Here is a 13,320-nt window from a genome sequence, read left to right as displayed (position 1 = left end):
ATTACTGGTTCTGGGCCTGAAGTATTTAAGAACATATGTACCCTTAAACCCATCATTAAACCCCAATGACTTCAGTGGGACTTAACTAGGTGCTTCAAGGGAAGCACATCTTGAACTACTTTACCAGACAAGGAAGACTTAAGGCCTGTTCCCAGAGTTAAGTATTAGCATAAGTCCTTTGCTCACAAGTGACCACTAATGGTATTCCTTACTCTAAGGATATGGGATCTTTCTGAAATCCTTACAATTGCTAATAACAGAAGAAGATTTTTTAAGATCATAATTGCAGTCAACAAAAGATTTGCCATTGACTTCAGCGGGTGCAGAATTAGCCTATGTCAACCCGGTCAGTTTTCTTCTGTCCCTACATTCTAAAAGAGATGTTCAAAGCTTCATGAAATGGGGTGTGTATGTTCAAATGGGAAAAACCCATCCTGTGTTCATTTTGATTTCATGATTGGAGCTCCAGCAGAAAGAATGTTGGCCCACTTTCTTCTGCTGCTTGTTTATTTGTTTGAGATCCCAATAGGTGGCAAATGAGATGAGTGTGTTATGTCATCCAAAAGGCTTCACGTTTATTTATGACACTAGCATCTATACACAATGTTAATTAAAGCAGTATGTCATGAATTAAAAACAGTTCTCAACTCAGCTGTTCTATCATGTTTTGCTTAGTTGCGGAATGCTTTATTTATTCCAAAGTCACGATGTTTTCTGTAAAGTTAATACCTTGAGAATACAGTGCAGTAATTACATAACGAGTAAATGAGCAGTGCTTTGTCAAATATAATACAAGGCATGAACCCAAGTTAGTACCTCTGGGTAATATAATGGAACACAATGTTGCTCAATGACACCTGAACAACAAAAGAACCCAGATGAATGGTTTGCTTGTCAAGATGGCCATCGAGATAAAATGGTAACTCAGTAATTTCAGCAAAGAGGTATTCTAGCTCTAGTGCAAGAGAATCTTGCAATTTGTCTATATAAATTAGCAATGTAGAAAGATTCAGTGACTCTTAGCTCTATGATATATAGACATAATATTTGGCAAATCCATTGTGCTTTTAATCTGAGGAACTTAAGTGCTTTACAGTCATTGATAGTCACAACACAGCTGGGAAGTATATATTGCTATCCCCATTTTAGAGATATGCAGACTGAGGGACTAAGATACTTAGTCTGAGATTTTTAAAAGTGGGCCCTTATGTGTCAAATTCTCACTGAAATTCCTAACTCCCTTGAATTCCTGTTCAAAATCCTAGGTCATGTGGTTTGACCAACATCATATGGTGAAACCATGACAGAACAGGCAATGGACCTCTAGATTCCTGACCCACTATTCTCTTCTCTAACCAAACCAAGAAACTGCATTACCTCTTGTGCACACTAATTTAAAAAGAGCTGACATGGAGAACCCTGCATCTGACCTAGGAATAAGAGAATAGACAAAGCACCCTGAAACACACCCGCACCTCCAACAGTGAGAGATTTCAGCCCTTAAAGGAACAATTAAGATTAAAAACAAGTAGTCCTGTGGCACTTAAGAGATTAACAAAAATGTATATATAGTATCACGTTTTCATGGACACAACCCACTTCTTCAGACACAGGAAAAGCAAGTCTTGGAGGAGTAGCCATGTTAGTCTGTATCTGCAGAAACACGGAGTCCTGTGGCACCTTAAAGACTAAGGGTATGTCTACACTACAAAGTTAGTTCGAACTAACAGACGTTAGTTCGAACTAACTTTCATAGGCGCTACACTAATTCCACGAGGATTAAGCCTAGTTCGAACTAACTAGTTCGAATTAAGGGGTGTGTAGCCCCTTAATTCGAACTAGTGGGAGGCTAGCCCTCCCTAGGTTTCCCTGGTGGCCACTCTGGCCAACACCAGGGAAACTCTACTGCCCCACTCCCGGCCCCGGACCCCTTAACGGGGCATGGGCTGGCTACGGTGCCCGTGCCAGGTGCAAGCCTGCCAGCACCCAGCCAGTGGACATTGCACCTGGCACAGATAGAGCCAGCCACCCGATGCCCCCCAGCCCTCCCCTTCTTCCTGGGACCAGGCTGCCAGCCTGGCCGCCCAGGAGCAGGTGTGCAAGAGAATCAAGGGGGTCCACTGAGACCCCCGACCCTGAGCCCTGAGCTTACAATGGCCGTCCTGGGTCAGACCAAAGGTCCATCTAGCCCAGTAGCCTGTCTGCCTACAGCGGCCAACCCTAGGGACCCTGGAGGGGATGGACCGAAGACAGTGACCAAGCCATTTGTCTCGTGCCACCCCTCTCCAACCTGCCACAAACCTTGGGCAGGGACACCACTCCTACCCCCTGGCTAATACCACTCTATGGACCCAACCTCCATGACTTGATCTCACTTCCCTTTAATCTCTGTTCCAGTTCTAGCCTTCACAGCCTTCTGCAGCAAGGAGTTCCACAGGTTGACTCTTTGCTTTGTGAAGAACAACTTTCTGTTACTAGTTTGAAGCCTGCTACCCATTCCTTTCCTTTGGTGTCCCCTAGTCCTTCTTTATGGGAACTACTGAAGAACTTTTCTGTATGCACCCTCTCCACCCAACTCCTGCTTTTAGAGACCTCTATCCTGTCCCCCCTCCGTCTCCTCTTTTCTAAGCTGAAAAGTCCCAGTCTCTTTAGCCTCTCTTCATATGGGACCTGTTCCCAACCCCTGATCATTTTAGTTGCCCTCCCCTCTCCCAGCCTCTCTCTTCCCCTCTCCCACCTCCTTTTCCCAGTCTCCCCCAGTTTTGTTCAATAAAGACAGATTCAATTTTTGAACACAATTGTCCTTTATTTTGTACATCAAGAAGAGGGGCTAGGGAAGGGTAAGTGGAAGGTGAGGGAGGAATGGGGTATGTGCCCCTGATGGAGAGGACTGGGCTGGTTCTGCGGGCTTTTGGAGTGGAAGCTCTCCTGCAGCCCCCCAATTGCCCCCTCGCCTCAGATGGCAGCCTGCGGCATGTACAGCCAGTCTGATGGCCGAGTGCTGTGATGTGCCCAGTGTGGGTACTACGGGCAATCCAAGCCAGGACTGCAAGCGGGGCACCCCTGAGAACTGTCTGTCCGGGGTGGGGGTCGGGTCCCTTCAAGCACAGCCCTCGGCTAGCCTGAGACAGCATCTCCACGCTCTAAGTCCTCCTCTGATGCCCTGCCGGCTGCTTCTGGCCATCATTAAGCCTGGTTCAGGGTCCACTTAATGTGGACATGCTAGTTCGAATTAGCAAAACGCTAATTCGAACTAGTTTTTTAGTCTGGATCCGTTAGTTCGAATAGCTTAGTTCAAATTAACTAATTTGAACTAAGTTAGTTCGAATTAACGTTGTAGTGTAGACGTACCCTAACAGATTTATTTGGGCATAATGGACTCCATGCGTTTGACAAAGTGTTTTTTACCCTTAAAAGCTTATGCTCAAATAAATTATTAGTCTTTATGGTACACAGGACTCCTTGTTGTTTTTACAGGACAAAGGCATTCAGCCCTTCTGGATACCTCCTACCTCTTACATGTTCCTTGAAAGTTTCAACATGTAACCCTTGTTTTTCAACTGTGTGCATTAGTCATATAATGGGAGAATTCCATTGAGGAAGCTGAGCCAAGTCCTACCCCTTATCTCAGCATTAGTTGTAGTGATTGGTTTACCTGGATTACCCTCTTAATCACTCTCATGTATTATTTTTGTCCATAGATTAGCACAAATAAGCAGCAGTGGCTATCGAAAGCTCCTTTTCTATAGGAAACAGAGGCCCATACGTTGCTTTGGAATTGATAATAATGTGTGATACTCTCCTCTTTCCATGCTGGGCAGCAAAACTTACTTTGACTGATTCTTCCATCGCTTGTGAATCAGAAGTAACTCTGCTCAAAACAGTGCAGTTAGACTGGTGTAAAATAGGTGCCAAGAAGAAAGAATTAGCTCTCCCCTCTTCCTTCTTTTCAGATGAATCCCATTCCACATTACCTGTATAAACCACTAGAGAATATGTTTCAGTTCCTTCATTTTAAAAGGAAACTGTCCATGCTCAGAAGGCCAGATTGTGACCATTTTGCTCTCTGTGAATAGTTTACATCATGAGTTAAGGCCACTGAAACCAATGGAGCTGTTTGTACAACTCAGTGAAATTAAAGGTCTCACAAGCTGGCCCAGAGAGACCAATGTTTCTTGTCAAAGGGAAAAGTAGCTGAGCCCAGAGTTCCAGCAACACATTCATCATTTGCCTGGAAGAACCCCCTGGCTGCAGCCAACACTTCAGTGAAAACACTGACTTCTTCTAGTGTGTCCCCACAGTCCGAGTGCCTCCTTTGCAAGACACTGAGCAGAGCTTATGGGCAGGTAGTAGGGTTGCGTGACAGCACAACCCCCTTTTTTTCCTCTTTGTCGACTATGCGTCCCCAAGTTATCTGAACTGAAGATAGGGGAAATACTTCAATGGTCAAAGGAGGAATGAATTAGTATATAAACTGGGGGGCTATATGGAAAGAGGGTGCATAATGGAACCAAGCACATTTGTCATTCAGTACCAAGTGTCGTTCAGGGCCTAATGTCTGGGGTGAAAGTACAGGCATTACATCATGCTGTATTCTGATGCTGACCAAGGATGGAGAAGACTTAATAGGAATGGCTCTCCTCCCCAAGGCTGGGACAGGAAGTCTGTGCAGGTGGTTCTCCTCCTTTCTGAACAGATACCCTTCTGGGGCTCTCTCTCCTGTCACCGGGACACACAAAAGGCACTCTCCAGGGACTCGTACATAGGAATTGAGCCAACACCTACTAAAGTGAATGAGAAACTCCCACTGATTTCAGGGGACCCTGGATCAGGCATATAAAAAAGGGTCAGGCCTGGGAGGGGAGAGAGCTGCATGAAGGCATGGGTATGGGGTTGAAGCTGAGAATCTCCACATCTTGGGAAATGGAATTTCCCTGCACAGTGCAGGGGAATCTCTGGCTGCATGGTGGGTGGGAATTATCTTGAGAGATCTCCAGACATTTTAGCTGCTGTTAAAGATGCATATTTTCAGTTGTTCATTGGACACTGAAACATACCCTGAAGCAATGGTTCTCAACCTGTGGCCTAATCAGCACACAACACAGGTTCATGTGACATCCTCAGGGCCACACAGGTAGTATACACATATATTGTGTGGATGCAGCCCACACAATACATCGATTGATGCATATGCAGCCCACAATGGTAAATGGGTTCACAACCAGAGCCCTGAAGGTTAGAATTTTCAAAGAAGACTAAAGGGAATTAAGCATCCAACTCCTACAGGTTTTCAATGGCTGTTAGGTACCTAGGTGCTTTTGATAATCCTACTAGAGATTCCACACACCCCTTTAGAAATGCTTACTTTTTAAAGGCAGTGTTTCAGCTGAGATCAGATCTAAACTTGGAGCAGAGATGGTGCATCTTAGGAAGGGTAACGCCATAGGAAGAGGACAAAGAATGGAACCTTGTGTTGCTAGAAATATGAATTTCCAGTCTGGTCCTGAGGAAATTGTCAAAATCTGAACACTTCCACTCACAGCGTTCGTTTTGATAAATCAACATTTCCCGAAGAAAAACATGTTTTGGAAAAAATCCTGACTGGGTTTACTCACATAGCTGCTGTACTCCTCTTCCAAGTTGCTATGTTTTTCTGTCTATAGCTTGCCTCTTCCTGGGAGTTTAGAAAGAAGGATGTGCAACATTTCTGTTCCTCCTGCATTGAGTGCAACTCAGGTCTTTTGCCTTTCTCGGGGATTATTAATGGCAGCAGACAATGCTGGTATCCTTTATTTATGTTGTTCAAAGCAAGTGTTACATTTCTAACAGGCAAACAAGTCTGCTCTGACCCAGGAAAGGATTGTACATCCCTGAAAGAACTGATACTGTGTTTCCAGCTGAAATAAATGTTCTGATATAGGTTAATATATTCTTGGTTACATTTTTCCACTGTGAGAAGGTTCTCACTCTTTTTCCCCTCTAAAATTCTTCCCTGGGGTGGAGGAATATAAGACTAACTGTGACCTTGCAATGACAGAATTCTAATGTGCTACTGGTACACCAGAAGCAATGCAGCAGCTTTTATCCCCTCAGTGTTGCTCTGTACAGTAGACACTTATGTAACATTTCTTCTCAAGTTTGTCCTTACCTAAGGTCAACAGCAACTACCCCAAGATTTATTTATCAAACTGTCAGTACCACTTATAGTCAGAGAGCAGGGCTGTGCTTGCAAACAGTGTGTCAAGGAAGAGTTAAAAAGGCTCCAAAAATAAAATACAGAAGACAGATGCTGATACAGCCTGTTAAAAATGGTAAATTAGAACTAGCCAGTGGTATTTGTATTTCAAATGTACTACATACTTCTAAGGCATTTACTAAATTATTCCAGATTTCCTCTGAGTGCTGGTATTTTAACTCTGATTTTTGCATAGGAAAGGTTTTCTTTACAAGCATTAGTTCACAATCCTTGAGATAAAATATCTGCACCTTATTTGACAATGGAAATGATACCTATGGAGCTTGGTAAAACAGGGAAAAATTCCCTTCCCCATCATGACTGGTCCCTGGGTCTAATTATTTCCTATCTATCCCATATCCTTCTCCCTCCCTCCTAGTTACAGAGCTTTTTTCTTGATGGATCATTTGATTAATGTATTATGACACCATTTACCTGCAGCTTCAGGATTATTTCATAGCTCTCCTGCTTCTCTCTCCCCTGGCTAGGATTATTACAAACCACCAAGCAAAAGGTATACATCTCTGGTCGGGGGATGGTAAGATTTCGCAGGAGGCACAGAGGGATGAACTTCTGTTGCATGTGGGTGATTTTATTGAAATTTGACATGGTCCTGTGCTCAGACTTTCAATGTCTCTGCTAAAAGCCAGGCTGTCATTTGATTTGTGGCTTTCACCACCTCCTCCATTATAATACTGTGTATCCTCCACTGGCATCCGCTGTCATAGCTCTGCTGAGGTCAGTGGCTCCCACTCCCCAAAGCACTAAGCTATGTCTGTGCCCATTGAAGATCACAGAAACTGAGGGGTGTTCAGAAGTGGGCCCATCATGTACTCAGCACATCATGTGATGGATTTCTGTAAGACTGTAACTGCACCCCTCAGTGCTACAAGGCAGGCAAAGGAACTAATACAGCAGTGATTACTAATTAACATGAGTATAAGCACCTGAAGAAAGAGTGTTTCCTGCTTGTAACCTCTGTGCATGACAAAGTGTTGCGCACATTGAGCCAGTGAATGGTGTCCCAGGGCCTGATTCTGACCAACTCATGGCATTTAGAACCCTCAGCTTTAGCGGCAGATCTTTAAAACCTCCAGGATTTTGGCTCAGCTCCTTGATGGATTAGGCTCATATGGGGACCATTTTAGTGACATGTTCTTTCATCAATGCATCTTGACAGAAACCTCATGGCAGCTTATTGCTCCTGATTTACACCAGAGGAAAATCAGATTCAATATTACAATTCAGAGCATAGTGGAAGCTTCCCAATTGGTGCGTACAAACCCATGCAAAATGCACCTCCATTAGCGGAAAGGTCAGTTCAGTTTGCAAGCCTGAGACATTTTCATTAGCTTCTAAACTGTAGTGTTGAACTCTTTTAAAAATGGTGCCTTTAATTTGTGGGGAGAAAAAAAAAAGAACTGGTAGTAAAATGGGATGTATAATCTACAGAGGAGCAGATCCAGCTTTTTCTTAAATCATGCTGACATGCATATGAAATGACTGCTTGCTCTGCCGAGGTAGAAATTAATCCGCCTACAAGTTATTTTGTTACAAATAAACCTTGCTTTTTAATAACAGTGTCTTCTTGTTCCTTGGCTGCTACTGGCAACAACTTCTTAGTTTCCTGCAGGTTTCTTCAACAATGGCTTTTGGTTTAAAACCATCCTGATTGGTTAGCTCTCTCAGAATACAGGTTTTGCTCTAAGGCTGCAGCGTGGAGAACAACCCTCCTACTAAACCTTTATTCCTGTGATTTTTTTTTTAAAGCGGCCTTTTCTGCTATCAACCCTTTCCCACCCAACTCCTATAGTTGGCTATTCTCCTTCCATTCACATGCTAGTAGGATTTAAAGCCATGAAATGAATTCTGTTCTTGTTTGTGCCAGATGTGAATCTAGAGATAGTCTAGTGAAGCCCATTGGGTTATGTCAGCATGAGATCAGAAGTGGCTGCTTTCAAGGCAGGTCTACTAAAAAGAGACATGCAAATCATCAACATAGGACCAGATGGGAGCTCCCGAGTCATCCAGTCCAGACCCTGCTCTTGCAGGAAACCATCATATAATCCCATTAATAAATGTAAGTGTAACCCACACACCTACTGGGCATGGTTCAGTCCCATGTAGTGGCACTTAGGCTATTTACAGAGATAGAGAATGTGTGTGCACTACAGCTGTAGATGAGAGGCAGCTGGTTTTTAGCTCAAGTGGTAAAGTCTCATGCACTAAGCTGCAAAGCTTCCAGGTTTGGTACCACCTGCCAGCATTACGTTAGCAAGCTCCATCTTAAAGTCAGTTAGATTTCTGGCAGCAACTCCTATTGGAAGGCTGTTCCAGAACCTCACTCCTCTGATAGTTGGAAACCTTCTAATTTCCAGCCTGAATGTACTCATGGCTGGTTGACAGCCCTTTGCTCTTATGCCAACATTCACCTTTAGCTCTTCTCCCTCACTGAGGATGCCCCCATTGCACATGAGAGCTGAAACTCAACCAAACTGCAGAAAGCCTCTAGGCAAGGATCTCTACAAAACTTCTATAGTGGGATAGTGCTAAAGACCGTGTGTGTGGCTGCACGCCCTGTGAGCTATGGAAGGGGTCTCCATGCTAGCCCCAAATAGGTGGCTGTGAAAGATTTGTGAACAGGCCACAGGATGTTGACTATCCAGATCCAATTATCCTTAGGAGAAGCAGCCCCTAGTATTAGCATGGGGACTGAAAGAATGCCTGTGGAAGTGTGGCACTGCAACACAGGAATAGGCCTGCAAATGGCACAGAGGAATTTCAACCTTTACCAGCCCTACCAGATCCCCAGTTGACCCCATGCAGGTGCAATTATACAACTCCTAGTCACAAGGATGAGTACTTTCTCACAAGCAGTCACAGTAAAGTCTCCGGGATTACTGATGTGAGTATCAGTAGCCATCAATGTAAATATTGCATTAGTCTTCTGCACCACACTCAGCAACTCGTGTGTGTGTGTGTGTGTGCGCGCGCGCCTCGATCATGGGGTGAGATGAGCTCCTGCCATCTGAAATGCACAAAAACAAAAGCACTGGACCATTGGTGATACATCAGGCAGACAGGAAAAGGCACCTGCTGAGAGAATGCTAGTGGGTTGGCTGCTTTGTGAAGCATCAAGCAAGAAGTGGTGCAATATCCAGAGGGATTCTCCCTAACAGTAGGGAGCTGCTGACAGCCTGGCTTATATGGCATGTTTCAAAGCACAAAGAGACATTCAGTTATGTAAATGTGGCTGATCCGTAAATGTGAAATTAAATGTTGTCAGCATCCACTGACTTTCCTGGCATTTATTGTTATTTTTTATAACTTCTTGGCTTAAGGGTGAAAATGCTGTGTAGGAGAAGGGCACTGCACTGGTTTTTGCCAGTCTGTGCACTCTAAAGCACAGTGCGCAGTGCAGCCTCCAGAAAGATCTATTTGTCAACAACATTTGCTGCTACTAAAGTCAACAAAGCTAGATTTCGGTGTCACAATCCCTATCTCTTCATCTTTTTGCTGCTGTCAAACACATGCCTCAAGGAAAGCAAAGTCATTCAGGCTTTGAGCCTCCTCTTCAATTCACACCACACTATAGAGAGAGTACTCAGACTGAAGGAGCACCACAAAAATAATTCAAATAAAAATACAAAACCATTGCATCACACCTTTTGTTGCAGCGCTGCCATCAAAAACATAATTTAAGCCTCACAAAACCCCTTTGAGGTAGATATTAACCCAATGTTATAGATGGGCAAACTGAGATAGAAAGAAGCGAAGTGATGCTCCCTTTCCCCCTTGCAAGATCAGAAAAAACAATGGTTTAGATAGAAGTCTAAGCCAAGAGTTTAATTAATTCACTTCTATACACTAGTTTCCTAAAATTTATAAGTTCAGTTTCTCCTACCATTTGGATCAAGAGGACAGTTCATTAGTCTTTTAATAATAAGACAACCCTTGTAGTGGAGCTGTGTCAATCTCAAAAAGTGTTGCTTTTTGCATGCCAGAGAGGAAGCAAGCTACCACAAACATTTTTGTAGGTAGTTGCTATAGAACCTAAAGCAATAGAAGAATGACCAGTATATCACTGCTTGGGGTTAACAAATGCAGGTATGATATCACTTGTCATAAACTAAACCACAAGCCTGCGTCCCTTGTGTAAGACAATATCTCTTGATTACACAGACTGCTGGCAGCATTGTGTTTACTATTGAGCTAAAACAGATGGCAATAGAAAAATAAATTATTAATACAAAGTCTCATTCTCCAGTTTTACATTGTGGAAACTATCTGCAGAAGGTCTGATTAGCTGAATGGTCCCTTCTGGCCTTGAAATTCTAGTAATCTACACATCGTTTAGTGAATTAGGCCCAGAAATTAGTGGGTGGGATTTAGTCTGCCATTGAACTTCAATTGGATTTGGGCACCTAACTCTTTTAGGTTCCATTGCAAATCCCAGCCAATCTGAACACAACCATCCTCCCTCCCTCTTCATTCACTTCAAGATAAGTAAAGTCAAGGGTTGGGGGCATTTGTCTATTTGTGGCACAGACAAGTGCCAGGCAATTTTTTCCACACTTCTCTGCCAAGACCCTTCAGTCCTACTATGCCAGTCAAGGCGTCTCCTGAGCAGCAGCTGCAAAAGCAGAGACCAAACTCATTTTCACTTGTCACACACACAGCAAGCCAATATATGAGCTACTGAAAGAATACACCCTTCGTCATGCAGACCTTTATATTATCAGACACCAGTACAGGGCCACTTCTGTGTGCTGAAAATTAAAAAGCCCTGGTGATAAAAAAAAGCTGAGTTGGGAGCCATAAAGTAAATCAAAGTGCAACGTGCTAACATATAGGAAAGCCACAGTTATGAGTAACGAGTAGTCCTGTAGCACCTTAGAGACTAACAAATATATATTCACATAGTATCATGAGCTTTCGGGGGCAAAACTCACTTCCTTATGAGGGGCACTGACACCCTCCGGCTTCAGTGTATGCCACAAACATTGCAGAGGTGATGCTCTTGAGCAGTGTGTGAGGATTATGGGCCAGAGTAGCTGGTATAAATTAATGATGTTCTATTCAAATCAATGGAACTATACTGATCTGTGCCAGCTAAGGATGAGACCCTGATTTTGTACATCTTTAGTTCCCTATTATCCTCAGAGCAGAACTTTACCATGAGGAAACAGAACTGGGGAGGATTAGAGAAGAAATAAAGGAGATCAAAGTAATGGAACAGGGGGAATATTGGCCCTCGGGACCACTGAGTTCTGATTTCCCGCAGTTATTGTGCATAGGTTGGGAATGAGTGGTAGAAGAGACATTTGAAAAGCTATTCAAAAGCTCTGGGAAAGAAAAACAATAATATTATTCTGTAGACCGGGCTAGGCTTCCCATTAGCACACACGAAGCAAAAAGTCACAGCAATTAAGGCTAATTCTTACCTATATTAGAAAATGTTGATGACAATGACACATGTGCCCCAGTTCTCTCAGTTATATCGGTGTCATTCAGCATCACTCCACTAAGTCATCTGAGAGGTTGGAGTGAGCTTGAGACACTCTAGAGTGCATGAGTTGTAAATGCAACAGCAACCTAAAAAGTGCAGCTTGAACTCATTCATCCTGCAGTTGTGTGCGCAAAGGGTCTGTGACGTCCATGCTGACTTGGGGATACAGCAGCAAAATTCGACCTTACCTTCTGCTTCTAGTTGCTTTTCCTGATCTAACTCTAGCTATGTGCATATATCATACACTTCCTGAAAACCCTCTCCGTGTCAACCTGGGGCAAGTTATATCAGTTTACCGTGTATCCTCTTGGGTCAATTTCCACATCACTTGTAAATTTATACTACCATAGGATTCGGCCTGGAGCTTTCATAGGGTTGCACTCACTTTCCCACACTCCGGGGTGCACCCTCCACATATAGCCCTACCAGACAGTACTCAGTATGGAGGCAGCTAGGGAGAATAATCTTATATGCAGAATCCCAATCTGCAATATTTAAATCATTTAATATTTTTGCCTGGAGTTTCTCCATTTCAAAACCATTTCATTTATGTGCCAGTAAAGAGTCTGTCTTGCAAAGCATTTTTAATTCTGATCAATCTGGTATTTAACCAGTCCCATTTTCAGAGGACTGAGGTTAGCAAGCTGAAGTGGAGAAATTTCAGACATTCCATAGATTGTTTTTGAATCAGCCATAAAAGCAACTATGCATTTCCCTGTTTTTTTAAAATTACCAGTAATTTATACATTGATAAATGAATCATCCCTTCCAACATAACAAATATTCTTTGAGCCCTTTTGGCTTTGAGCATAAACACTTGATGTGGCTTGGTACTCTGCTCAACTCTCCCTGTTTCAGAGTTTTAAATATTCATAAATAAGAACCTGCTACTCTTTGGTACATTGTGTGTGCTTAACACAAAGCTCTGACTCTGAAGTCTTACAAAAAATAATTGCACTTCTTTCTTCCATAGAGTCCTGTCAGTCCCATAGACTTTCAGCTGAAGGATTCTTTATTGTATTCAAACCTTGTCCCATAGGAGTTGTTGCTGTTGCTTAATTTGTGGAGTACCTTGGAGATTTCATTTGGTCCACAATAGAAAACGCCAACTGTTTTCCTATCAAGAATAAAAAGTGAGTCACCACATGACAGATAAATCAAGAGTCCTGTCTAAAGGTACATAGAACCAGATTCTAAACTCACTTGCCACAGAATTACACAATATATTTTAAGACCAGAAAGGACCATTAGTTCATTTAATCTGACCTCTTGTATAGCAGGTGTGGCAATCAGAATTTTCACCCAGTTGCCCCTGTACTGAGTGCATTTACTTGTGTTTGATCAATACACATCTTCCAAAAAGGCATGTGGGCTTAATTTGAAGATATGAAGAGATGAAGAATCCACCATTCCAATTGGTAATGTGTTCCACTGGTTAATCAACCTCACTATAAAAATTTGTGCTGCTTCAATTATTTCATTAGTGTAACTTTTCATTTATACCACACTGGAATCACAATCAAGTCTATTAGGATTCAATACTCTAATTAAAAGGAAGCACTACCACCAGATCATG

The 13,320-nt window shown here is 42.9% G+C and overlaps 1 protein-coding gene across 3 annotated transcripts in view; it reads right to left on the bottom strand.

The window, feature by feature from the left end:
* Positions 1-5,777: 5,777 nt before the first annotated feature.
* NOX4 (NADPH oxidase 4) overlaps positions 5,778-13,320 on the bottom strand; it is a 183,726-nt gene continuing 176,183 nt past the window's right edge. For all 3 annotated transcript variants that reach the window (XM_075919391.2, XM_006118376.4, XM_075919393.2), the window contains one exon: positions 5,778-12,861. In XM_075919391.2, coding sequence (XP_075775506.2) covers positions 12,741-12,861 — 121 coding nt within the window. In that variant the 3' untranslated portion in view covers positions 5,778-12,740. The remainder of the gene's footprint in view (positions 12,862-13,320) is intronic.

This window comes from Pelodiscus sinensis, chromosome 1 (assembly GCF_052426305.1).
Source record: "Pelodiscus sinensis isolate ZL-2025 chromosome 1, ASM5242630v1, whole genome shotgun sequence".
In the NCBI taxonomy this organism is placed as follows: domain Eukaryota; kingdom Metazoa; phylum Chordata; order Testudines; family Trionychidae; genus Pelodiscus; species Pelodiscus sinensis.
Note: the sequence above shows the minus strand (reverse complement) of the source record. Positions and strands in the feature narration are given on the sequence as shown.